The following is a 26,005-nucleotide window of genomic DNA, read 5'->3' on the forward strand; positions in this document are numbered from 1 at the left end:
TTTTTGCCACATTTTCCCACGAATATGTCTAAAAATTGGTATTTGTGGGTCATAATTGGTTCTAATGTTTCCATTACTCTAAGTATTAAAAGTTCGGCCCGACCGAACTGAATGTTTTTTTACTTGTTTTAATAAGTACCCGATATATACTTATTTATTTCCTGCTTTGTTCCTCCTATTTCGTTTTCGCATTTAATATTTCTAACTTTACACCCCTTGACGCCATACTTTTTTTTTGATTTCTGTCTCCTATTTGGAAATTAATAATACAATTTTACTTATATATATATATATATATATATATATATATATATATATATATATATATATATATATATATATATATATATATATATATATATATGGGGTCTACAGTGTATATTTCGAAGTGTTACAAACGGAATGGCAAACTTAATATACCCTCCACCCTACTATGGTGGAGTGTATAAAAATAAAATAAATAAAATAATAATTCTATAAATGCAATTACATATGTATGTATTTTTGGTCACTGATGCTGATGCTGATGATTGAATAGGCTAAACACAAACCCATTCACATTCACATTCAGATTGTAGTTGTCTGTTGTTATATCAGCTCATCGGAGATATAATGTACATTAGTCAAGTGTACAACCATGGGCATCACTCTCATCAGTCGATAACAACAGTATGGAATATTTAGAATTGTATTTATTATTATTGTTGCTTTTAATGCATGCCGGTTTTTGTAGCGACAGTGTTTACGGAAATATGCCAGTTCTCGCATTACAGAACGGATTTGAATAAAAGCAATCCAGCACTAAACATTGTTTTTTTCCAGGAGTAATCACTTCCAAACTAGCTTACTAATCCCTTACATTAATAGGGGAATGTAAGTACTTACCAAATTGTCAACACAACAGTTGAATTTGTGTGAAATTACATGAGAGTACATTTTTGATCCCAGTAAAAACACTTATTACAGGGGGGCCTAAGGCCCTGAAATTTTTAGATATGTTTATGACATTTTGCTTGAGAAAATACACTTTTTTGTCCGAAATGATTCAAAAGGCATTTCTGGCTGCGCGCATTGACCGGGATTGTCGCATGAAATAAGTAGTTATTTTCAGTTCAAAAGTCGGTAAAAGGTATATATATATATATAATGATATTTACGAGTAGCCGATTCAATTAAATTGTAGCAAAAAATGTAACAAAAATTGTATTGGACGAACGGAATGAGATGGAATTCTGAAATTCGGAATGAGAGCCACTGATGGAGTGTAGAATAGATGCACCAAAGAGTTTTTGGAAATTCGAACTTAAAGGTTACGAAAAGTTCTAAAATGGTACTAAACTTCAAAAATGGTAGTTTGAAGTTTTTTGGGGAATTTTGAAGTTTTGTAATGGTGTCCATGTTGGTGGTTTTAGAAATATGTACTGCAAGTGGACAATAAGTACTAAATTGAAGGTTCTATATTTGGTATTGGGTAAAGGGATAGAGACAAAATTCTGAAATTTGATGATTAGTTTACTGATGGCATCTGTGTGTGAGATTTGTACGAAAAGTGCTAAATTGTACTAAATTCGCTATTGGGTTAGGATTGTTTTCACTATTGGTTTTGGAAATGTGTACTATAATTGTACGAAAAGTACAAAATTTATTATTGGATGAAAATAGAGCTGAAATCCTGAAATTTTATATTGCGATAACTGTTGGTGTCTAGAATTGAGATATGGAACTTTTTTGCAAATAAGTACTAAATTTATATGAAAAGTGCTAAATGTTACTAAATTAAGTATTGAGTGAATATATAGAACTTTTATATGGATATCTCTGTTGGTGGTTTTGCAAATGCCTACTATAATTGTCCGAAACGTGCGAAATGATACTAATTTTGGAACACTGTTGGTGTCTAGGTTGGATGATGTACATTGTTTTAGATATGCGTACTAAATGTTACTAACTTTGGTATTTGGTGAAGAAATAGAGCTGAAATTTGATACTAAGGATTCTAGGTTTTACATATGGAGACTTTGAAATAGTTTTGGACAGAACAATTGGATGTGGTTCCATTGTGTAATATCCTCCACGGTAAAATCTAAAATAAAGGATTTTGAAGACCTTTTGGTGTAAAAGGTAAACATTTTCCTATTATTCTTTCCGAAAAGAGAAACACTTGAATAATATATAAAATCTTGAAAGTCGGAAGATTTAGTACGATGTATGGAGTTTGAATTGGAAAAATTTGTCGAACGAAAAGGCCTAGCACGAACTGTTGGAACGAATCTTAAATTTTCCGCTAAAGAAGTAGCGGGTACTTGCTAGTAACAAATAATGTTCGTGACAGTGGTTGAGTGCAGGGTGTGTCCAACTAGAAATCAGAAGATCATAGGTCCAACCAATGCAGGCATACAAAATGACGAAACAAAAAATGAAGATTAATACAATTTAAACATTAGTATTTCAATAAAATATAATTTCTAATTATTAATTGGCTCCTCGCCACAGTTTGGTAAATACTTACTTTCATGCCCATGTAAAAATAAGGGCTTAGGATGCTGGTTTGAATGTAATTATTTGGTAGTGAGATTATTTCCTGGGACCGGTCAGATCACATTTAAACTGATTTTTTTTTAATTTTTTCTTGACGACGTTAAGTTTTGTCAAAAAGTAGATCTAAGAATTCAGTTCTTAGAGTACCGATTTTAATCACATTCAGTAAAGTTGGATTTGGTGCCAAAAGGAAAGATCGTGTATACATTAAGCGGAGAGGATATCAAAAGCCAATCTAGGGCATGTGGCGTCATGCACGGTGTTTTTTTTTTCAAGCTAATTTACTTGTATGAATCCTAGAATTGTAATCCCAATTAAAATGTAAAATCTTTACATTTTTAAAGTCATTAAAAATATTTAAAAATAGTTTGTGGTTTACCACCCAAAAATCACAACCTCACCAAATGCATGCAAATAAACCCACAGTTTTTTCTTAATATTGATTTCATTTTACATACACGTGTGAGTGTTTCCAATTGAAATTTTTTATTGTTTATCAAATAACGAAAATATTTCCATTTGTGGTTAGAATCTGAAATCATACTCTATTGGAAAAAAATACAGTGGGAACTAGGTGTATTTCAATGTATTACGTTATTTTTCATTTTGAAGCACTAAAGTACATTTTATTAGTATTCCCTTTGTCAAATTAAATCGCAAAATTGTTTTTAAAAATCAATAACCTATGTTTGTTAGAAATGTTAAGATGTACAAAATTTCAAACAAATCAGATTTAGGACTTAAAAATCTTGTTTGATATGTATTAGACGTGGTGGACCGACAAAATTATACATCGAGTTTGATAGAAATATTAACATTTGGGACTGTCTTCATTAATTATAGTTTGTTTCTCTAAAGGCAATATCATCATCAGAAATCAATTTCCACAAAGTTCAAATCTAAATGAAGTGACATGCGACCACGCAATGCTCCCATACTACTGCCCACCGCTATTCAAAAATTAATGAAACCCCCAGCCCGCAAGCAGAAAACAAAAAAACAAAAAGACTTTCAAGCACGCAAACATTATTAAAGTCAGTCTGTCAGTCGTTGTTAGTGCTTGCCTGCCTACACACAAACAATGGACAAATTGCAATGGCAGTAAACTGTAATATGAGGCCAGAGAAAAAATGTATGGAATGGAAAAATATACCAAAAATAATTTTCAAATCTCATAAAGCTTTTATTACTCATTAGCTTATAACGTATATTAAAATGGTTAGGAAGCAATTGAAATTTATCCACGACAGCGCAAACAAAAATTCCAATTCCAACCAATTTTTGTCAATTGCGACCACTTATAAATCAACAACTGACCCATTATTTTTACAAGGGCTTGTCGTCTGAAAAAAGGTTTTTATTCTTTTTTCACTAAACATCGATAAATAAGTGGTAAAAAAATTTTATTTTTCCAAAACTATAGATATTTGGAAAAAAATTGCTTACCAAAACAAGTTAAAAGTATCAGTTAGTTTTGCTGATTCCAACAAAGACCTCAGTATCAAATTTGAAGATTCCAGCTTTCCCTTCACGCAATACCAAATTTAGTATCATTTAGTACTTTTCGTACAATTATAGTATACTTTTCCCAAACTACCACCAAATCTCAAACAAATGTACCATCAGATTACTTATATATCAAATTTCAGAATTTTATCTCTATCCCTTCACTCAATACCAAATTTAGTACCATTTTACAATTTTCGTACAATTATAGTACACATTTCCTCTCTATATGTCCAGGCAACACATTAACAGCCATCCCAATACCAAATTTCAAATTTGAAGCACTTTCTGTTCACCCAATATCGAATTGTACCAAATATAGTACTACTTCGTGCACTTGTACACATTTCGAAAACCACTTTTTTATCGCAAGACCCAACACAAAATTTCAAAATTGTAGTTTTATCTGCTCCAAATATGGTACCATTTAGTACAGTTCTCACACTTTCCATTTCCGAAACCGCAAACTTACTTTACAACTTTATTATTTATTTATATTCAAATAACACAGTTGCCTGCCCCTATGGGCTATGGACGCTTCCAAAAACTTCTATACACGACTACTCTCATACCAAATTTCAAGTTTTTAGCCCTATCCTCTCACATAATACCAAATGGTACCAATTTAGCAGTTTAGTAACATTTTAAAACTTTTCGTAACCTTGAAGTTTCAATTTCCAAAAACACTTTGGTACATCTACCCTGCACTCTTTTGTGATTCTCATTCTAAATTCCAGAATTCTAGCTCATTCCGTTTGTCCAATACAAAGTATTTAATTTTTTGTACATGTTAGTACTTTCGTAATGTTTTTAGTACGAACTTCCATAAACACAGCCTTATCACACGCCTACGCACCAAGACTGGCCCTGTGCAAAATTTCACAATTCTAGCGTCAGCTGGAATTTTACATTTTGTTTTTAAATTTTATTGATTGAAAGCTAAAAATGTTGGAAATAGCATCAACTTCTAGAATAAGTTTAGATTTGTTCAAATTGGTCACCTTTGTCACGCATGTTGCTCTGCGGTATTTTGGTACATTCCCGGCGAAGCGCTTGCCAGAGGTGATCGACACTTTGGTATTTTTTAGTGCCAACCTTGCTTTCCAAAAAATACTCCAGACACAATAGTCCGACGGATTGGTATCCGGAGATTTTGGTGGTGACCATTGTGCGCTGGAAATGAAGCGAAGAACCTCATTTTAAAATCATTCTTGGGTGGTGCGTGCTGTGTGCGATGGTGCTGAGTCGTGTTGGAATGTCCAAGGTCTGCGGCTAAAATGTTTGAGTGCCCAGGGCTTTAATACACCCTCCAGAATATTTTCGCGATAATATTCGGCAGTTATTTTGATGCTCGTTCGATTAATACGAGCTGAGAGCGACCATCGGCTGTTATGGCGGCCGGCGCTTGAGTTCTGGTGGCCAAGCGAAGGTGCACATTTTCAGCTGACATCAATGCTTTCGTATGCTTGTAAACAATATAATGAGCTGTCACTGGAATAATTTTAACAGCCGTCGGACGAGTGCTTAGAAATGACAGGAGTCTGAAGTTATTTGCAAGTCTGTATATACAGCGTAATTCAAAATAAGGGGTTAAAATAAGGGTTTAGGATACTGTTTAGTTTATTTTAACTTGTGCCAAAATGCACTTTATGAACCCAGTATTTTGGATTTAATAGGAAACGAAAATGCCAAATTACAAATATTAAATGTCATATGGGGTGAAACATTCGTAATACCGAAATTCAAGGGATATCGCCACATGGGGCTATGTCAGATGATTGACCTTCTTTTGTGAATTTCTAAAGGGATGTTTTATACCTTTAAATAGTAATTTGTTATAATAATGGATTTAAAATCTTGAAAGTACTTAAAATCAATATTCCAAATAACCTACAGCGAAGCTTTCATATTGATATCTGCACGGGCAGTATTTTTGACCGACGTATTCATTGACCGCTATCGTATGGCACTGGACACATTTCCCTACACTGATTGTTTTTTATATTTCGAATAGTTCCAGAGTACCGTTAGAAAGAAATAAAGTGTTTTTATAAGTGTTTTACGTGGGCCAATATTATGACTTAGGCCGACTGCACAGGATGCAATTCGTTGTGTAGAATTTTGAAATCTTCCATAATATATTTAACTAGTATATATTCGATTTTTATACCCTCCACCATACTATGGAGGGTATATTAATTTTGTCATTCCGTTTGTAACTCCTCGAAATACTCATGTCAGACCCAACAAAGTATATATATTCTTGATCAGCGTAAAATTCTAAGACGATTTAGCCATGTCAGTCTGTCTTTCAAATTTGGTATTTGAAGTTCGTAATAGATACTGCAGCATAAAACAGAAAATGGGCCATGTAGGTCCACGTCTTAGTATAGCTCCCATATACCGTAACCCCCGATATTCGGTATTTTGATGATTTTAGCGACATTATTTACCGGGTTTGTTTCAAATTTCGCATGTGAAGTTCGTAATGGATACTTCAGCCCATGCCAAAAAATTGTCTGTGTAGGTCCACGTCTTCGTATAGCCCCCATATAACGGTACCCCCTATATTCGGTATTTTGATGCAGGGCTGTCACAGAAACCATGTCGGTTTTGCTTATTGTCGTTTTTGTAAACCAATGTTGGTTTCATTTGGTGTCATGAAACCAAGTTGGTTTTGTCAATTTCGAATGTAAATAAATCCAATGTTCGAAACAGCTGTTGTTGCTTACATGTGTTGTTTGTTTATTTGTCATTGAAATATCAGTAAAAGTAAAGTAAATAAAAAAGGAATAGGTCGCTATAAATAAAGTAAGATGGTATCAGCAGTGGTAGTTTTTGTGTTGTTGGACGAAGAACGCTCAGAAAAGGTGACGAAAGAAGCTCTTAGAGATTTCTCCAACCCATTGGAGTTGCCGGAGATAGCGTAGGTAAATTTTTTTATTGTGAACTTACTCATAAAGCTGCTTTGCAGATTTATGGTTTATGGTCCTTTAAAAATTCTTTAAAAAATCCTTAAAAAATCCACGTTTATGGTCCTTTAAATATCCTTTAAAAAATCCACGTTTATAGTCCTTTAAAAAAATCTTTAAAAAAATCCACGTTTATGGTCCTTTAAAAAATCCACGTTTATGGTCCTTTAAATATCCTTTAAAAATCGACGTCTATAGTCCTTTAAAAATTCTTTAAAAAATCCACGTTTATCGTACTTTAAAAATTTCGAAAGTGACAGCTTTAAGCAACTTGGTTTATTTCCAATAACAAAACCAATAACATTGGCTTCTATGACAACCAAAACCGATAAAATTCTAATTCGAAAATAAAACCGATAACATTGATTTTCATGACACCAAAGCATGTTTTCTTGTCGTTTTTAAAACCAATAATGACAAAATTGGTTTCTATGACAGCCCTGATGATTTTAGCTACATTATAAACAGATTTATCTTCAAGTTTCGCATTTAAATATTGTAATAACTTATGACAAAAGTTGCCGATGCAGGTCCACGTCGTCGTATAGGCATTCGGTATTTTTAAGATTTTAACAGAATTTTTAACGGATTTTATTTTTTTCTTTGGAAATTGCCAAATTTGTACCAAGTGGTGGAGGGTATTAAAAGTTCGGCCCGGCCGAACTTACAGCTTTTTTACTAGTTTTTTCTAATTATACCTCATATAAATACACAATTCCCATAATCTTTTATTAGCATGTATAGTATTAAGAAATTAACTACAAACATTGCGCCTCATAACATTTTACCCAACTCAATATCAAATAAAAATGAAACAATGAAAAAATAAAATTAAAACCAGTTTTTTTCAATCGCTTGTAGTTTGCAAAACTGTGAAGATGTAAATTTGTCATTTTATGCAACAAAAAAATCTCACCTTATGTTCATCGAATTTTAAAACAAATTCTAAAATTTCTGCTAGTTGTTTGACCAGAGCCTGTTGTGTCTCCAAATGCTGTGTAGGATTTAATTTACCGCCCACCAGTTGACCCAATAGCTTTGGTACGATTTTCTCCAACTCTAACGAGTGTTCATAGCATCGTTTCAGTTTTAATACTAACGGCAGGACGGCTGCCCAGGCTTTTTCTTGGCACTGTGGTGAGGGATCGGCAATGGCTTCACGTATTTCTTTACCAGCACCCTGAAAGGAAACAAAATTGAATGGTATTATTATGTTAAAATATTTATATTTTTTAGATATTATAAATTGAATCACTGCTTCGAGTACTCCTTCACCAAAAGTTGATGCAAAAATGTCACAAAAAGTGAAGAGAAAGCCCTATGTTGTTAAAACTTGGCAAATATCACTTTCCCCACAAAAGGGCAAACATTTTGAATATCAATAATTTTTGTGACGTACATAAAAAAGTGAACACTATATTCTTTACTGCCAATGTTAGAAAATGTTGATCCATTCTTTCGGGTACCAGTCACCCCATTGAGTAGTAAATAATGTAAAATAACTTGAATCACACAAAACTAAGTATAAACAAACAGGAATTTAGAACCATCCACAAACGTCCAAAATATAGAATAATCGTAACACTGAAAATATGTGAAAATAGTCCATAATTTTCTTTAAACTTCACTGATCCATATACTTTTGATATCAGATTAAGAGCGAAAATCATGCTTCCAGTCTATACAAAATCAAGATCTTCCAGGCCAAATAAATCTTGGATTTCTAAATAAAATTTTCATAGATCTTCCAAGGAAAATAAATAGCGGATTTCTAAATATATTTTTCAAGGTCTTACAGGCCACATGAACCGTGGATTTTTAATATCTTTTTCAAGGTCTTCCAGGCCACATAGATCGTGGGTTTATTTTTTTTTGTTTTTTAGGCCGCATAAGCTGTAGATTTTTAAATGACTTCCAGTTGATTTCTAAATTGTGGATTTTTATATCCTCAGCATTATAGCTAAGAGGGTATGTATCACTTGATACGGCCAAAACGTGCCTCATCGAAATAACAGTTTTAGATCCTAGGTCTCTTTGGACCAAATCAGTTTCAGGACATTTGCAATCGATCTAGCGATGTACGTCCGTCCTTCTGTCTGGCTGGTTGGTGCGCACGATAATTCTCAAAGGGAGTATCAGATTTGGTCCAAACTTGGTACATTGTAATATTATTATGAAACTTAGATCGAGTTCGGAGATGGACAATATCGGTCTACTCCTTCTGGTACCTCCCACAAAGAAAGTCGAATTTTTCAAAAAAAAAAAAAAAAAAAAAAAAGTTAAAAAGCAGTAAGTTCGGCCGGGCTGAACTTTGAATACCCTCCACCATTTGGAACAATTTTGAAAATTTTCAAAAAATAGAATCCTTAAAAAATTCTGTTAAAATTTTAAAAATACCGAATATAGCCGTTATATTGGGGTCTATACGACGTGGACATACATAGGCATTGTTTGACATAAGCCATTACCATATTCAAATTCGAAACCTGAAATAAACAGTGAATAATGTAGCTAAAATCATCAAAATATCGTATGTAGGAAGGTACCGTTATATTGGAGCTGTGCGAACACCTGGACCAGGACTTCAAATACGACATCTCAAACAATTTCGGCGAGTTTTGTACTTAAACTCGTCAAAATACCGAATATAGGGAGGTACTGATATATGGGGCCTATACGAAGACTTAGACCTGCATAGACAATTTTCTGTCACAGACTGTAGTTCCCATTACGAACTTCAAATACCAAATTTGAAGCAATTCCGGTGAATAATGTCGCTAAAATCATCAAAGTACCGAATATCGGGAGGTACCGTTATATGGAGGCTATACGAAGACGTGGACCTGCACAGATAATTTTCCGTCTTAGGCTATAGTATCCATTACGAACTTCAAATACCAAATTTGAAACAATTCAATCATCAAAATACCGAATATCGGGAGGTACCGTTATATGGGGGCTATATGAAAACGTGGACCTATATGGCCCATTTACGAACTTAGCATTCTATCTCAATTCGTTCGAAAGATAGCGTGATTACAACAGACAGAGGGACAGACGGACAGATAGGCAGACGGACATCGGCTTAAAATTTTACGCTGATCAAGAATATATATACTTTGTTGGGTCTGACATGAGTATTTCGAGGAGTTACAAACGGAATGACAAAGTTAATATACCCTCCATAGTATGGTGGAGGGAAAAATGCGAAAATAAACAATGCCGGTTCACTCCATTTTAAATGTTTGTAGCTCTTATAAAATGTGGTGTGAAATTCCGATTGTCTTCAAATTACACACATCATAATATTTTTATTAACCGAAGGTCTGGTGTAAAGATGGAATATATCGGCCCACTCCTTCTGGTACCTCCTTAACAAAGGGTCAACATTTTGAATAATTATGAAACTCATAAAACGCAAAATGAGCATCCGATTCCTTTCAAATTTCATACATCTCAATACTTCTATATTTGCAAGATCTGGTGTGAAGATGGAATATATGGAACCAATTCTTGTAGTACCTTAACAACGAAGGATCAACATTTTCAATAATTATAACGTTTATAAAATTTGAGAAAAGAGTCCGATTATCTTCAAATTTCGCACATTTCAATATTTCCACTAACACAAGGTCTGGTATGAAGAACGGATTGAATGGACCACTCCTCTAGTACCTCCCCCACAAAGGGTCAACATTTTGAATAATCATTAAGCACATAAAACGCGAAATGAGCATACGATTACGTTCAAACTCATCACTTGCCAATACTTGTATCAACACAATATGTGTTGTGAAGATGGACAGTATCGGACTACTCCTTCTGGTACCTCCCCCACAACGGTTCAAACTGTTAAATAATTATAACTCTCATAAAACGCGAACTTTTCGAAATGTTATCAAATATCGCATTTAAAGTAAATCAAGTAGTCGACATTAAATCCAAATCTGATAAGTTTTATCAGACTTATGTCAGATACGAAATGGAACAAAATATATTCAAATAACCGAACATTGGCTGAGGGTATGCAGCTGTCGGCAATACCGAGTGATTTTATTTAACTTGTTTAATATATTTTCAGAGTTTTTCATGCAAAAAAAAAACGAGGATTCTAAATATTTTTTTAAATATTTTTTTTATATTGAAAAGTATTTTTTTAATATTTTTCGAGGACTTCATTGATTTATTTAAAAATCATTTTTCAAGGTCTTCCATTTTATATAAATCGTCGATCTTAAAAAATTTCTCTTTTAAAGCCAAATAAATTATGCCATTACCAAATAATGGGTTGAGTACATTTAGCACGAATAACAAAAACACGAATTACAAAACAGCACCCTAACCCCTTATTTTAAAATGGGCATGTCAAAGAAAGTAAGTATTACAAACGTTCACAAGAGCAAATAAATGACTTTACAAATTGAACACTAGATTTGCATTTGTGTTCTTGCTGGCTGGAATTTTGAACCATCGCCCTTACGCCGTTACTCATTAGTATAATAAATGTGAGTTTGCCTGGTAAATTTCATAGGAGTAACACATTATGTCGTCATTATTACTGAGATACTGGTAAGGCAGAGGGTATGTGGCAGACATTACTAGTAATGTGAAATGTGACAGGTACCAAATCTTTGCTGGGCTTGGAGATTTTCTGGCGAAAATAGCTAGTGTGATATTACATTTAAGAATTTCATGACGAAAATAGGGTGGATATGTTATTAAAAACAAATTAAAATGTCCTGAAACGGATTTGGTTCAGAGACCTAGGGTCTAAAACCGTTATTTCGACTAGGCACGTTTTGACCGTATCAAATTATATATACCCTATCTAGCCATATGGATGAGGGTATAATAATTATTTAAAATTGCGATTCTTTCAGGAAATTCGTCATCCTTTGGAATTTGCTAATAATACAGAGTATAACTTCTGTTATACTCGTAGACTGAGGACCTGAGTCTGTTGGTAACTTGCTGTAAAGTTCAATAGCGGTAATCCTTTTAAATTCGTAGGAAGTATAAATCCTCTATTAACTAGTCTCCTTCTCCGTTTCGTTTCGATGATTTTTTGGCTTGCTCGCCCATAGACCTATTAAACAATTGGCAATAAACGTTTGGAGAAGTTATTATTTGTAATTAATTACAGCTATAGTGGCACGCTTCAATACTTCTTCCTTTTCCCAAAACATGTTATCCGTATCGGCATCTCTGCATTCTTTTAGTTTAAAGTGCAACAAAAAAAAAAATCGAATTATTATTAAAACATGCAGAAAATAACGGTAACGTACTTAAATCCTCAAACTAAAACAAAATATGTAAGGGGAGTCAAAAAAAAAAAAAAGAAAAAACCACAAAACGGAACAGAAAAGTTGAAAAGTAATGCTAAACTACTGCCATAAATTAAATATGCAGAAGTCCGTTCGTTATGGTTCTAGTTGCCTTCCACTGGTGGGGTGGGGTGTGTTGTTGCTTCTGTTGTTTGCGTTGGACATCATGAAGTTTGACTGCATGCCACCGATATTTTATCGCCCAACCAATGTATGCACATGTTGCATGTTGATTCCGTTGCAAATGTTGATGTTGGTCGGTGGGTATCATGCAACGCAAACAGCAACACAGTTCTCTCTTCCTTTGTTGTTCATGAATGAAAGCTAACTGAAGATTATTGAAAATATTCAGACATGTAAACGGAAAATGAATGAATGACTGACTGAAAGCATGAAAGTTTCTAGTGTCCGTTCCAAGAATACCCGCGTGCTAACTTCTAAGTCTCGCGTGTGTTTGTGGGGGTATGTGTTCGAAATATCTACGAGGCATAAGAACAGTTGTAAAATAGGCAAAATAGCGATACTGTTCAGCTGACATGTTTAACTGGTTTTAATGGACAGTGGACCGAGTCAAATATTGTAAAGTATTGTTCTCGTAGAACTCATAACGTACTTCGAAGGTTTTCTACCCCGGTAGGGAACAACAAAATAAATCTTTCCTTGGATGACCAAAATCTAAAATAAAATATTAAGTATAGTTAAGTAATCTCATTAGTTCAGAAACCAATCTATTTTGAGCTGAACATATCGCAATATTCCATTCAAGAAGAACTTAAATCGTAACAGAAAGAAAATAGACTCCAAAGAGCTAAAAAGTTGCTTCGCTTGGCCGAAAGTGGTGAACAGCCGAATTTGGTTCGGTTTGGTTCTCCGATGAGAAAACATTCGTTGTTCAGCAGTTTGTAAACAAACAAAATAATCGTGTTTACTTGCCAAAGAGGTCAGCTGAAAATGTGCACCTTTGGTTGGCCACCAGGACTCAAGCGCCGGCCATGGTGATGGTGTGGGCCGCCATAACAGCCGATGGTCGCTCTCCGCTCGTATTCGCTCGTATTTTTTGCTTTCATTCAATAAAATTTAAAAAAAATGTAAAATTATGGCGTTTGACTTTGTTGCAGATTTTTTTTATCTCACCCTGAATATTCTTTAGTATTGAAAATGAGCTTACAGGTGCATGTATATATAGCACCCATATAACTGTACCTCAGTAATTTGATGATTTTAGCGAAATTTTTAGCGAGTCGTTTCAAACTTCTTAATGATAGTTCCTTAAGTCTGTGACGGAAAACTGACTATGCAGGTCCACGTCTTTGTATAGCCCCCCCCCCCCCCCCCTATAACGGTACCACCCTATATCAGGTTTTTTGATATAGGTAGCGACATCAATTCAAATATCGTATATGAAGTTCCTAATAGGTACTACAATCTTGGACAGAAAATTGTCTATGCAGGGCCAGGTCTTCGTATAGCCCAATAAATCGATACTTCCCTATATTTGGTGTTTTGGTAATTTTAATGATATTATTCACAGGAATTGTTTCAAATTTCGAACTTGAAGTTAGTAATGGTACTACAGTCTATGACAGACCTCGGTACCTCCATATATTCGGTATTTCGTATTACGTAATGGAAACTTCAGTCTATGACAGAAAATGTCTATGCAGGTCCAGGTCTTCGGTATTTTGATGATTTTAAGGACATTATTCAGCGGAATGGTTTCAAATTTCGAATTTAAAGTTTCTAATGGGTACTACAGTCTACGACAAATATTGTCTGGTCCACGTAACTCCCTCTATTACGTATTTTTAATATTTTTTAATATATTTTCAAATTTGTTTACGAAATCCGTTTCGGGACATTTGGAGTCGATCTAGCCATGTCCGAAACTGGCACGTAATATTTATATCAGATTAAAGTCAGTAGGGAAAATTGACAATATTGGCACACTTCTTCGTGATCCTGATCATTTTGAACAATCATAACGTGTATTTAAGTGAACGGACACTGGCTGAGGTTATACACTTGTTTAATTTGGTTTTCGGTAATGGATACCAAATCCCAATATTTGATTTTTTTTATGAATACAATAACAGTTTTCCATTTTATTTGGAGTTCGGTAATAGGTACCTCCTCAGAAAATTGTCTATAAGGTCCACGTTTGACAGCCATATAACATTACCTACATATATTCATTATTTGAATGGTTACAGTCACAATTTTTAAAGAAATTGTTGGCCTTTAGTACCTCAACCTCTGACAGAAAATAACGTGTATAATTGTACCTGCTATAAAACAGTACCTCCCGACATTCGATGTTTTGGTGAATTAAACCAAATTTTTCAATGCTGTATTTGGAGCTCAACAATATGTCCACAATTCAGGAAACTGCCTATATTGGTCCAAATATTCGCCCAAATAACTGTATCCCATGTTATTCGATATTTTTAAGTTCCACATTTTTGTATGGTCCGCATATAACTGTACTGTACTCGGAATTTTAATGATTTTATCCCAATTTATAAATGGTAATTGTTTTAAATTTCATTTAAATTTAAGATATGGTATTTGAACTTCGTAATGTGTACCAAGCCCTCCGAACATAGGGTTCGCTATTTAGAGGGTTTTAAAAAAATTTTAAAACGTTTTGGCAGTAAACATTTTTAGCCAGCAAAACATGCTAAAAATCACCTAAAACACTGTGCAAATATTGAAATTCAGGCAAAAAAGAAAAACAGGAGGCAAACCAGTCATGTAGACAAAACACGCCATCTATGAGGCCATTGACCAATGCTAATGAAAAGGGGGGAGGGAGGTGGGGGTTTTCTTTCATTACTGTTATCATCGATTGTGCTGTGGCTGTTATTGCTCTATGCATGCAAAGCATGTGAGAATAGGCAATGGAAGTGGTAACTTTTTCACAATTCACTGACATTTTTTTTTCGTTTTAGTGGCTAAAATGTGGCTGGCAAATGCAATCAACTTTTGTTATTTTTGGGAGGGGAGAACAGTCCTCAAATGGTGTGTGAGCAATTGCGATTATAAACGAATACAGTAAATGACGTTAATCAATTCGATTTACATTTCTAACGTGTTGGCTAAGAGTAAATCATATTTAATAATTGGTGTTTGAGTCCATCGCAATGGGTTCCAAAGATAATGTACGGTGCAAGAGTATGATCGATTTTATACTTTTGCAAAATTAAATAGAAAAAGAAACGTTATCTACAGTTTATAAATGGTTTCGATTAGATTATGAAAATACAAGAAAGAACCAGATAAGAGTACGTTCAGGTACATTTGTGCGAGTAGAACCGTATAAGAGTTATTCTGGTAGATACTGTATTTTCTATGCATACAATTTTAAACTTCCACCTGAACACTTTATTCAAGTATTTTATAGAAAAGCCTTTCAGATATTCTATAAAGCTATAAATGCTGGAAGTCCTTCAAGCCATGCATGAAAAAATATTTAAATTTTGAATGTTTATTTACTGCATATATTTGCTTTCTTAAGCATTTTTCCGTAAGGTCTACAAATGTAATCTTTACTTAACGAGAGAACAAGAGAGAACAAAATAGTATCAGCCGGTTTTTCCGACAGAAGGATAACCCTAGCCTTGAGTTATGATTATTCAAACGGTTGACTCTTTTGAACTATATCGACTACACTCTATACTTTATAATAGATGTGTGCAAATTTTTGGAAAATATGGAAATATGCGTGGGGAGGTACAGGATATTGCGGATCGAAGTATTCCATTTCCATACTTCATCTAATACAGATAAAAATATTGATATGCGCAAAATTTGAAGGAAATCGAACATTTAATCCACTTTTATGGGAAATCATAAATTCCAATAAATTATCTATTCATATCAGATTTCTGGTTAGGAGAAATATTTAGTTATAGCAAGATGTAAAGAATTGCTGACTTGTTTCACAAGTTATGACAGATAGAAATATTGAAAAGTGTGACCCTTTGTGAATGAGGTACCAGAAGGATTTCATAGATATATATCAACTGCGCAACAGATATTGTATTTTGCTAATACAAATGTTTGTATGTGTGAAATTTGTAGAGTGGGGAATGATTATTTCGCTTTGTTTGAGCCTGTTGTTTTTCAAAAGCTTGAACCCTACTTGGGGCAGGTAGCAAAATAAATGGTCCGATCTCTACCATATTTTTAACAGATCTCGTCTTGCTGGAAATATTGAGATGTACCAAGTCTTGAATGGAATCGGATGTTAATTTTCCGTTTTATGAAATTCGTTGATATTCAAAATTTTGAGCCTTTGTGGGGGAGGTGCCTAAAGGAGTGAACCGATATATCCCATCTTCATAGAAAATCTTGTGTTAGTAGAAATAATGGTATGAGTGTAATTTGAAGAGAACCGGATGCTTATTTTGGAAACTATTGACCCTTTGTGGAGGTACCAGAAGGAATAGTCGAATCTCTACCATCTTTATAACAGATCTAGTGTTCATGAAAATATTGAGACGTGCCGAGCCTCAATGGAATCGGATGTTAATTTCGCGTCTTATGAGCTTCATGAATATTAAAAATTTTGACCTTTTGTGGGGGAGGTACCAGAACGAGTGGACCGATATTGTCCACTTTCACACATGACCTAGAATTATCCTTTTTCTTTCTGTGGAGTAAATTATTTTCAGAAAGAGTGGACCGATATTGCCCATCTCCGAACCAAGTTTGGATCAAATCGGAAACTCCCTTCGTTATCGTGCGCACCAGCCAGCCAGACGAACAGAAAGACGGACGGACATCGATAGATCGACTCCAAATGTCCAGAAACGAATTTGGTCCAAATAAATCTAGGGTCTAAAACCGTCATTTCGACTAGGCACCGTTATTTCGACTATGTCCTCCCTGGACATATGGTTGGGGGTATAAAAACAGAAAACCCCACTACATTACAAAAATACGTAACAGTATCCTCAACAATTAGTCATAAACACGACCTTGCATTGCAGCCGAGTCAATTTACTTTGGCCACAAATGCAAAAGCAGTCAAACTCTTGAGACACCATCCGAGTACTTGTCTCTAAAGAAAAAAAAACACATGCATGCCGTTGGCAGATGTTTGCATCTGAAAAAACAACAGCTTTGCAAACAACAATAAAATTGAAACAAGTCACCTGTCTGGAAAAAAAGGGTCTGAGATGGAAAAACGCCACATCACAATGCATGAAAAACAACCACAGCGCAGCATAAACAATGAATCACATGTTTAGTTATTATGTGGATAGGAAAATGTGAACAAGGACTGCGAGGACGACTCCTTCCACCGACCGACACACATTAATAATGACAACGCCAACAACAACAACCAGGACTACAGAATGTAACAATGCGATAATTTGCATGGCATTACCACACTTATTTATGGTTCAGTAACAGTAATGATGATGGCGACGACGACAAAAACAAATCCCGCAGATGAGGTAGCTGCACCAGGATGCTTAAATCAAAAAAGGAAGTGAGAAATGTATATGCTGTATTCATAAAAATCTTAAAGTCGTCTATGGGGAGACCTTAAGTTGTTTAATTTCTCAAAGTTTTGTTAAACTGAATATCGGGTGGTATGGTTATATGGGGTATTGTACACAAGTGTAAACCTGTATTGCCAATTATCTGCCAGGGAAGGCTTATTGCGAACATCAAATACAAAATATTATGATAATACTGCCTTACATTGGAAAAATACAGAATATCGAAAGGTACTATTGTAGGTAATTTTCTGTCATACGAAGTGTTACCGATACGAACTCCAAGTACCAAATTTGAAACAATTCCGGTAAGAAGTATGAAATACGCCGAATGTTTGGAGGTACAGTTTATAAGAACTTTACCAAAAGCAACTACGGATTACAATGATGCTCAAAACGTCCAAAATACCTTAAATTACCGGTACAGTTATGTGGGGAGTATAACAAAATATAGACATATATGGCCCATTTTCCATACCAAAAATCTTGCGGGCGTAAGATACAACTGAGTAGGACGTTACAAACTTTTTCATTTCGTTCGACAGCTTTAGTGAACTTTACAGACGGACGTTCATCGGTAAATAGACATAGAATTTTATGCTGATCAAGAATAGTAAAGCGTCTTAAATGGATATTTTCACGTGTTACAAAATGGAATTACAAACTTAATACACACTCCATAGTATGGTGGAAAGTATACAAATGGTTAAGAAGTCTTGGAAAAAATTCAGGGTGAGATGAAAAAAACTTCAACCAACTTCAGACTGCTGTCATTTCTAAGCCACTCGTCCTACATCTGTTAAATTTTTTACAGTGACAGCTCATTATATTGTTTACAAGCGTACAAAAGCATTTTGTTGAGAATTTCCCAAAAAAAGTTATTCTTGATGGAATTCAAGCGTGATAGTGTGATTTCTTTATATTTGGCTGGAAAACCGCTAGTGGCAATCGTTAGAGCACTCCAGCACTTAAATGTGAATAAATCTTTTGTGTCTCGTACCATCGCTCGTTACCATGATACTAGTAGCGCAGCTCGACGCCAAGGAAGTGGACGGAAAAAACAGCAACATCAGCAGAAATGGTTCAAAAAGTAAAGAAGCCACTTGATCGAAACCAGCGTCGCAGTGGCCGAAAAATGGCTCGTGAGCTGAACATATCGCAATATTGCATTCGGCAAATATTGAAAAACGTGCTCGGGCAATTCCAAAAAGTGCAAGAACTTAAACCGCAACAGAAAGAAAATAGACTCATAAGAGCTAAAGAAATGCTTCGCTTGGCCGAAAGTGATGAACTGCTGAATTTGGTTTTCTCCGATGAGAAAACATTCGTCGTTCAGCAGATTGTAAACAAACAAAATGATCGTGTTCCCTTGCCAAAGAGGTCAGTTGGCCACCAGAACTCAAGCGCCGGCCATGAAGATGGTGTGAACCGCCATAACAGCCGATGGTCGCTCTCCGCTCGTATTACTCGACCGTGTTTTTCGTACAATTATAGTACACATTTAAAAAAAACCATCTCCATTCCTCAATCACGGAAACAAACTGAGAACTCAATGTCAAATTTGATAGAGCTGGAACTATATCTTTACCCAATACCAAATTAAGTACCGTTTAGTATTTTTCCTACAAATATAGGTCACATTTGCAACAACACCTCTATATCTCAATCCCCGATACCAACAGAGACCTCAATATCAAATTTCAGAATTTTATCTCTATCCCTTAATTTAATACCAAATATAGTACCATTTAGTTCTTTTCGAAAAATTGTAGTACACATTTCCGTAGGTACAGCGGCCCTAATACAACAATTTTAGATTTCAAGTACTATCTATTCACCCAATACCAAATATAGGACCATTTAGTAATTCTCGTGCATATTTCCAAAACCAACTATAATTTCCAAAACTACCACCAACAGGTAACCCAATACCAAAATTCAAGACCACATTCATAAATCAAACTTACTGTCCAACCTTGATTCACATACCAAATTTCAAGTTTTGTTCACATAATATCAAATTGTATCAGTTTAAAAGTTTAGTGCCATTTTAGAGCTTTTCGTAACTTTGGAACATAATCCTGCTCTCCATCAGTGACTCTTGTCCTAAACTTCAAAATTCCGTTTTTTTCATTCCGTTTGTCTTTTATCTCCCACTCTAATACACAGTTCTATGTCAGTAATGTTAGATAGTAACATTGCAATGTTTGAAACACAGAAATAAAAAAAACTTCTTGGAAATGACATCAAAACTGTTGATACATTTCCAAAAGATATGTATAAGTCCTTGTGTAAATGATTTCTTTTCTAAATACTGACATATGTGAAAAAATAAACTAAGACCTCTGAAGGATTTCCTTTTTTTCCAGACAATAGATTCATTACCATGTATGAAGTCTAAAGAGCAAAAATAACAACACATTCGTAATTTTTTGGTGTTCTTACCTTTCTTCATTTCAAATGCGAATTCAATTCATTTTTGTTTTCAGTTTTACAACAAAAGGATTACTGATTATGAAAGAGGGTGTAAAAAGGTAAGCACGTGTGACATCCTAAACAGAAAGGCAATATTTACTTCTCGAAATATTTGCCATCCTTGCATTAAGAAATTTTTGTATTTCATAGAAAATTTTTGGTCTTTTAGAAATGTTACTGAAGTTTTAAAATTGGGCTGGTAATGGTAGTCATACCCAAAGTAACTTAATTATGCTCTCCCCCTTGAATAGGATGGTATATTAACTATGTGATTTCGCTTGTAACACATCCCTAAATATTCGTCGTAGACCACATAAAGTATATAAAGGGTGAGATGAAAAAACAGCAACCAACTTCAGACTGCTGTCATGTCTAAGCCAATCGTCCGACAGCTGTTAAAATTATTGCAGTGACAGCTCATTATATTGTTTACAAGCGTACAAAAGGATTTGGGTGAGAATATTTTGGCTGGAAAACCACAAGTGGCTATCCAGCATTTAAATGTGAATAAATCTTTTGTGTCTCGTACCATCGCTCGTTACCGCGATACGTTGACGATGGTCGCTCTCCGCTCGTATTAATCGACCGTGGCATCAGAATAAATGCCGAATATTAATCCGAAAATATGGAGGGTGTATTTAGCCTTGGGCATGCAATAATTTTGGCCGCAGACCTTTGACATTGCAACAGGACTCAACACCATCGCACTCAGCACGCGCCACCCAAATTGGTTACAAAATAAGGTTCCTCGCTTCATTTCCAGCGCAAAATGGACACCAAAATATCCTGACTAAGCGCTTCTCCGGAATGGGTCAAAATACTGCAGAGCAACATTCGGGCAGCGTGTGACTGTTTCATTGGCCGTTTGAAGGCCATAATTCGTGCCAAAAGTGACCAATTCGAACAAATCTAAACTTATTCTGAAATTTGATGCTATTTCCGACATTTTTTGCTTAAATTCAATAAAATTAAAAAAAAAATAAAATTATGGCCTTTGACTTGTTGCAGTATTTTTTATCTCACCCTGTATATTCATAATCAGCATAAAATTCTAAATCGATTTCCGTCTGTCTGTCTCTCTGTTAAAATCACAATACAGCCCACATTATTTGACGCAGAGCTTAAAAATTTGGCAGAACAATTTGTATTGTGTCTAGGATAGTTGGCATGGAAAATGAGATACATCGGTCCATGTTATGGAATAGCCGCCATAACGTGGACCGATATTCGGTATTTTGATAATTTTTGTCACATTTTTCACGAATTTGTCTAAAAATGGGTATTTGTAGGTCATAATGGGTTGTAGCTCTGGTGGCGAAACATTTAACCGGATTTATCTAAAAATTGGTATTTGTGGGTCATAATGAATTCTAGCTCCGGTGGCGAAGCATTGTAAGAATAGGTCTACATCTTTTATAACCCCAATATCACGGTATCTCCCTATATTCGGTATTACGATGATTTTTTCACTTTTTTAGTTAATAATGTATTTTGACAAATTTAACTGCATTATGCGAACGGTCTTACTGGTATATAAAGTTTAAAGTGGAGCACGACTGAATTCAGTTAATTTAATACACACATTTTTTCTTTACCCAATGGGGGAGTGTATTAAATGTTTTTTTACTTGTAATGTTTGTTTTACTGTAAATGTTAAACTGAAAGGACTTTTTAATGAATTTTATCTATCCCCTATTTTCATCCACTCTGAATTACATTTTTAACCACTGACCCATTTTTGTGTATGTGTGTGTGTGTGCATGTTGGCCTGAAAGTGATTTTGTGTACTTATGACAAATGAAGCAACATGGTAATACAATGGAATTAATGACCGCAAAGAGAATCGTAAATCAGTTTGTCCAAATTGTCTGAACACTGAGAAAAGTTAAAGAATTTGGCAAGCTCTGTAGATCTTTTATTTGAATTGAATTTAAAAATTGAGGACAAAACAGAATTAATTACTATACCCTATACCACATAGTGGCAAGGTTATTATGTGTTTGTGTATTTGTTTGTAACATGGAGAAGGAAGGGAGATATATCCATAGTTACTTTTGAGAACCTTCATAGAATCACTTTCTGAGTCGATTTATGCATGTCAGTCCGTCTGTCCGTCCGTCCGTCCGTCTGTCCATGTATTCTTGTGAACAAAATGCAGGTCGCATTTATTATCCGATTGAGATGAAATTTTCCAAACAATATTTTTTTGGCCCAAGGACGAACCCTATTGAAATTGGTGAGAATCGGATCAAATTTAGATATAGCTCCCATATATATCTTCATCCGATTTCGGGTTAAATGTGCACCAAATGGCCAATATCAGTCCAAACGACAAACGGCTCAGGTACAGCTATAGCTCCCATATATATGTTTCATCCGATTTGGGGTTTAAAGTCCCTCACATGCGTAATATGCACTCCACCAGAATGATATTTGGTACCAAATAACTTATGGAGCTCAAAAATATCTCTGTCAAATTTTATCGAGATCGGATCTGGTTGGGATATAGCTCCCATATATATCTTAATCCAATATCAGGTTTATTGGGTACCAAATGACTAATATCTGCCCAAATGAACCGATTTTTTCATCCTAGAAACAAGTACTTCAAATATGTTCAGATTTAGCTATAGCTCCCATATATATGTTTTATCCGATTTGGGGTTTTGAATTCCCTCACAAGTGTAATATGCACTCCACAACAATGATCTTTGGTAGCAGATATCAGATACAGCTCTTAAATAAGTGTTTAACATTTTGTCAAGATCGGTTCAGATTTGCATATAGCTCCCATATATATCTTCAACCGATTTCGGTTTAATTGTGCACCAAAAAGCCACTATCAGTCCAAATGACCTGAATTTTAGCATATCCGAACGAATTCAGACTAAAAGCAAGCGCTTCAGATTTTGGTGCAAATCAGGTCAGATATGGCTATAGCTCCTAAAGTTATATGCACTCCACAGCAATAATATTTGATACCGGGTATCAGATAATGCTCGAAAATACCTCTGCCAAATTTTATAGAGATCGGTTCAGATTTTGTTGTAACTTCGAGATACATCTTCATCCGATTTTACGGCCATTGTTCACCATATATGTAATATCAGACCAAATTGAACAGATTTTTTCGGATTCAACCGAATTTTACCATTTGGTGAAACTCGGTCCGGTATATCTATTTCTCCAATAAATATTTTTAATATAATCCTTATCGAAGTCATATCATGCTCTATGCAGAAATGTTATTTGGATAATTAGTTGGTATGTCTACTTCACATAAATTCCCAATATAAACTTTTTTTGTTACGGTAGCTCTACTAAAAACGCATAGTGGTTTAGGGTAGCATACAGTCGGCCACGCCCGACTTTTGACTTTTTTTATTACAAAATATAGTTTTTTTCTTACATACTTTTATTGGTCAAAGTTAGAATATTAAAATTGGGAAATATTACAAAATAGTATTTAAGCAGGCTCGCCTTCTGCCTGTTAGTGACACATTATGAAAACATACTACCATGCGCCCCTCCAAGATTTCAACATTTTCTTTAAGCATTCTTCTCTGTTCAATAATCCTTGTGTTAACAACACTTTCCGACTTTTATGTGAATGAACGCAAAAGCAAAGAAGAAAGTAGTCGTTATAATTCCAAGTCACGTTCCATCCAAAGTATGTGTGTATGATTGAAGCAAGATGTCTAAGAAACACCCATGCTGGCAGCAAAAAAAAATGAAAAAAGCAAACAAATAACTTAAGTCTTGGTTTTTTGTTTTATATTTTGATGTTTAACTGGAAGAGCTAAAAAAATAAAAAAACAAGTAAAAAAGTCGGTCGGTTTGCCGACAAATTTATATCCTCAGTCAATGTTCGATTATTTAAATATATTTTGACTCTATTATGATTATTCAAATTGTTGACCCTCTATGGAGTAGATTTCGAAGGAATGGGACGATATTGTCCTTCTCGTATCGGACCTAAATATGATATGATATAAATATTGCGACTTGCCATGTTCGGACTGTTTTGGTTACTTCCTTCACATACATATAAAAATATTGGTATGGGCAAAATTACAAGAATATCCAATTTTATGAGTAATCATAAATTCCATATTCATCTCAGGTTTGTGGTTGTTAAGACAGATAAAAGTACAGAAAATTGTGACCCTTTGTGGGTAAGGTACCAGAGGGGTTCGCAGGTATTTATCATCTTCACTAAGGATTTTGTGTTAGCAAAAATGTTTCTATGTGTGAAATTCTTTGAGCGTTTTGTTTTTCAAAATCTTGAACCCTATGTGGGCGTGTAACCAGAAGAAATGGTTCGATCTCTACCATCTTTAGAAAAGACCTAGTGTTAATAGAAATATTGAGATGTGCCAAGTCTGAATGGAATCGGATGTTAATTTCGCGTTTTATGAGCTTTGTGGTTATTCAAAATTTTGATTCTTTTGGGGGGGGGGGAGTTGCCACAAGGAGTGGACCAATATATCCCATTTCAAACCAGACTTTGGGTTAATAAACATAATGTGATGTGTGTAATTTGAAGACAATCGGACTCTTACATCACATTTTATAAGACATATTTTAATTATTCACAATGTTGACCCTTTGTGGGAGGATCCTTTGATGGAGTGGAACTTTCGCATCTGTCATAGAACTGATGCAAATATTAGGATCTACAAAGTTGGGGCAAAACCGGATTATCTTTTCTCTCTCTGTGCAGTAAGATATTGAAATATTTGAAAATGTCGACCTTTTGTGGGAGACGGACCAGAAGGAGTGAACCGATATTGTCCATCTCCGAACTCTATTTAAGTTTGATAATAATATTACGATGCACCAAGTTTGGACAAAATCGGAAACCTTCGTGAGTTATCGTGCGCACCAGACAGACGGATATCGCTAGATCGACCCAAATGTCCTGAAACGAATTCGGTCCAAAGAGAACTAGTACCAAAAACTGTTATTTTTATGAGACACGTTTTGGCCGTATCAATTACATATACCTTCTCTAGCTATATGGCTGAGGGTGTAATAAGAACCTAAAAATCATATCATTTGGGACAAAAAATTGATTTTGAATACATTTGATAGACAGACACACCGTCAATGAATTCATGAAAAATTCATTTTGACTGTTTGTGCCCATTTCCACCTCGGTTGTTATGTCAACATGCTAAATTGTCACATTATCTCCAGAAATCCTTTTCTTTATGTGTGATACCTTTTATTGGAAAGCCGTTATGACCCCAAAACCAAACAACTATATTTGGAGCTGTACCAAAGTCTAAACCTACAATGAATATTATTTATGAGAGGATGTCATGTTGACCCTTTGTGGGGGAGGTACCAGAAGAAGTGGACCGATGTATTTCATCTTCAGACTAGACCTTGGGTTAATGAAAACGTTGTGATGTGTGTAATTTGAAGATAATCGGACACTTATATCACATTTTATAAGAGTTATAATTAATAAAATGTTGACCCTTTGTGGGGGAGGTATACTCGATGGAGTGGGCCGATATTATGCATTTTCGCACCTGACCTGGCACTCATGTAAATATTAGGATTTGCAAATTTGGAGCAAAATAGGATTATCTTTCCTCTTTCTGTGCCGTAAATTATTTTCTTTGAAAATGTTGACATTTTGTGGGGGAGGTACCAGATGGAGTGGACCGATATT

General features: G+C 34.9%; 1 protein-coding gene across 1 annotated transcript in view; it reads right to left on the minus strand.

Moving 5' to 3' along the window:
• The window catches only part of LOC101892863 (CYFIP-related Rac1 interactor B), a 77,801-nt gene that overhangs the window by 12,601 nt on the left and 39,195 nt on the right, over positions 1–26,005 (minus strand). The window contains exon 3 of the mRNA XM_005186584.4: positions 7,933–8,196. Within this exon, the coding sequence (XP_005186641.1) occupies positions 7,933–8,196 (264 nt within the window). The remainder of the gene's footprint in view (positions 1–7,932; positions 8,197–26,005) is intronic.

Source organism: Musca domestica, unplaced genomic scaffold (assembly GCF_030504385.1).
Source record: "Musca domestica strain aabys unplaced genomic scaffold, Musca_domestica.polishedcontigs.V.1.1 29, whole genome shotgun sequence".
NCBI classification, from domain to species: Eukaryota; Metazoa; Arthropoda; class Insecta; order Diptera; family Muscidae; genus Musca; species Musca domestica.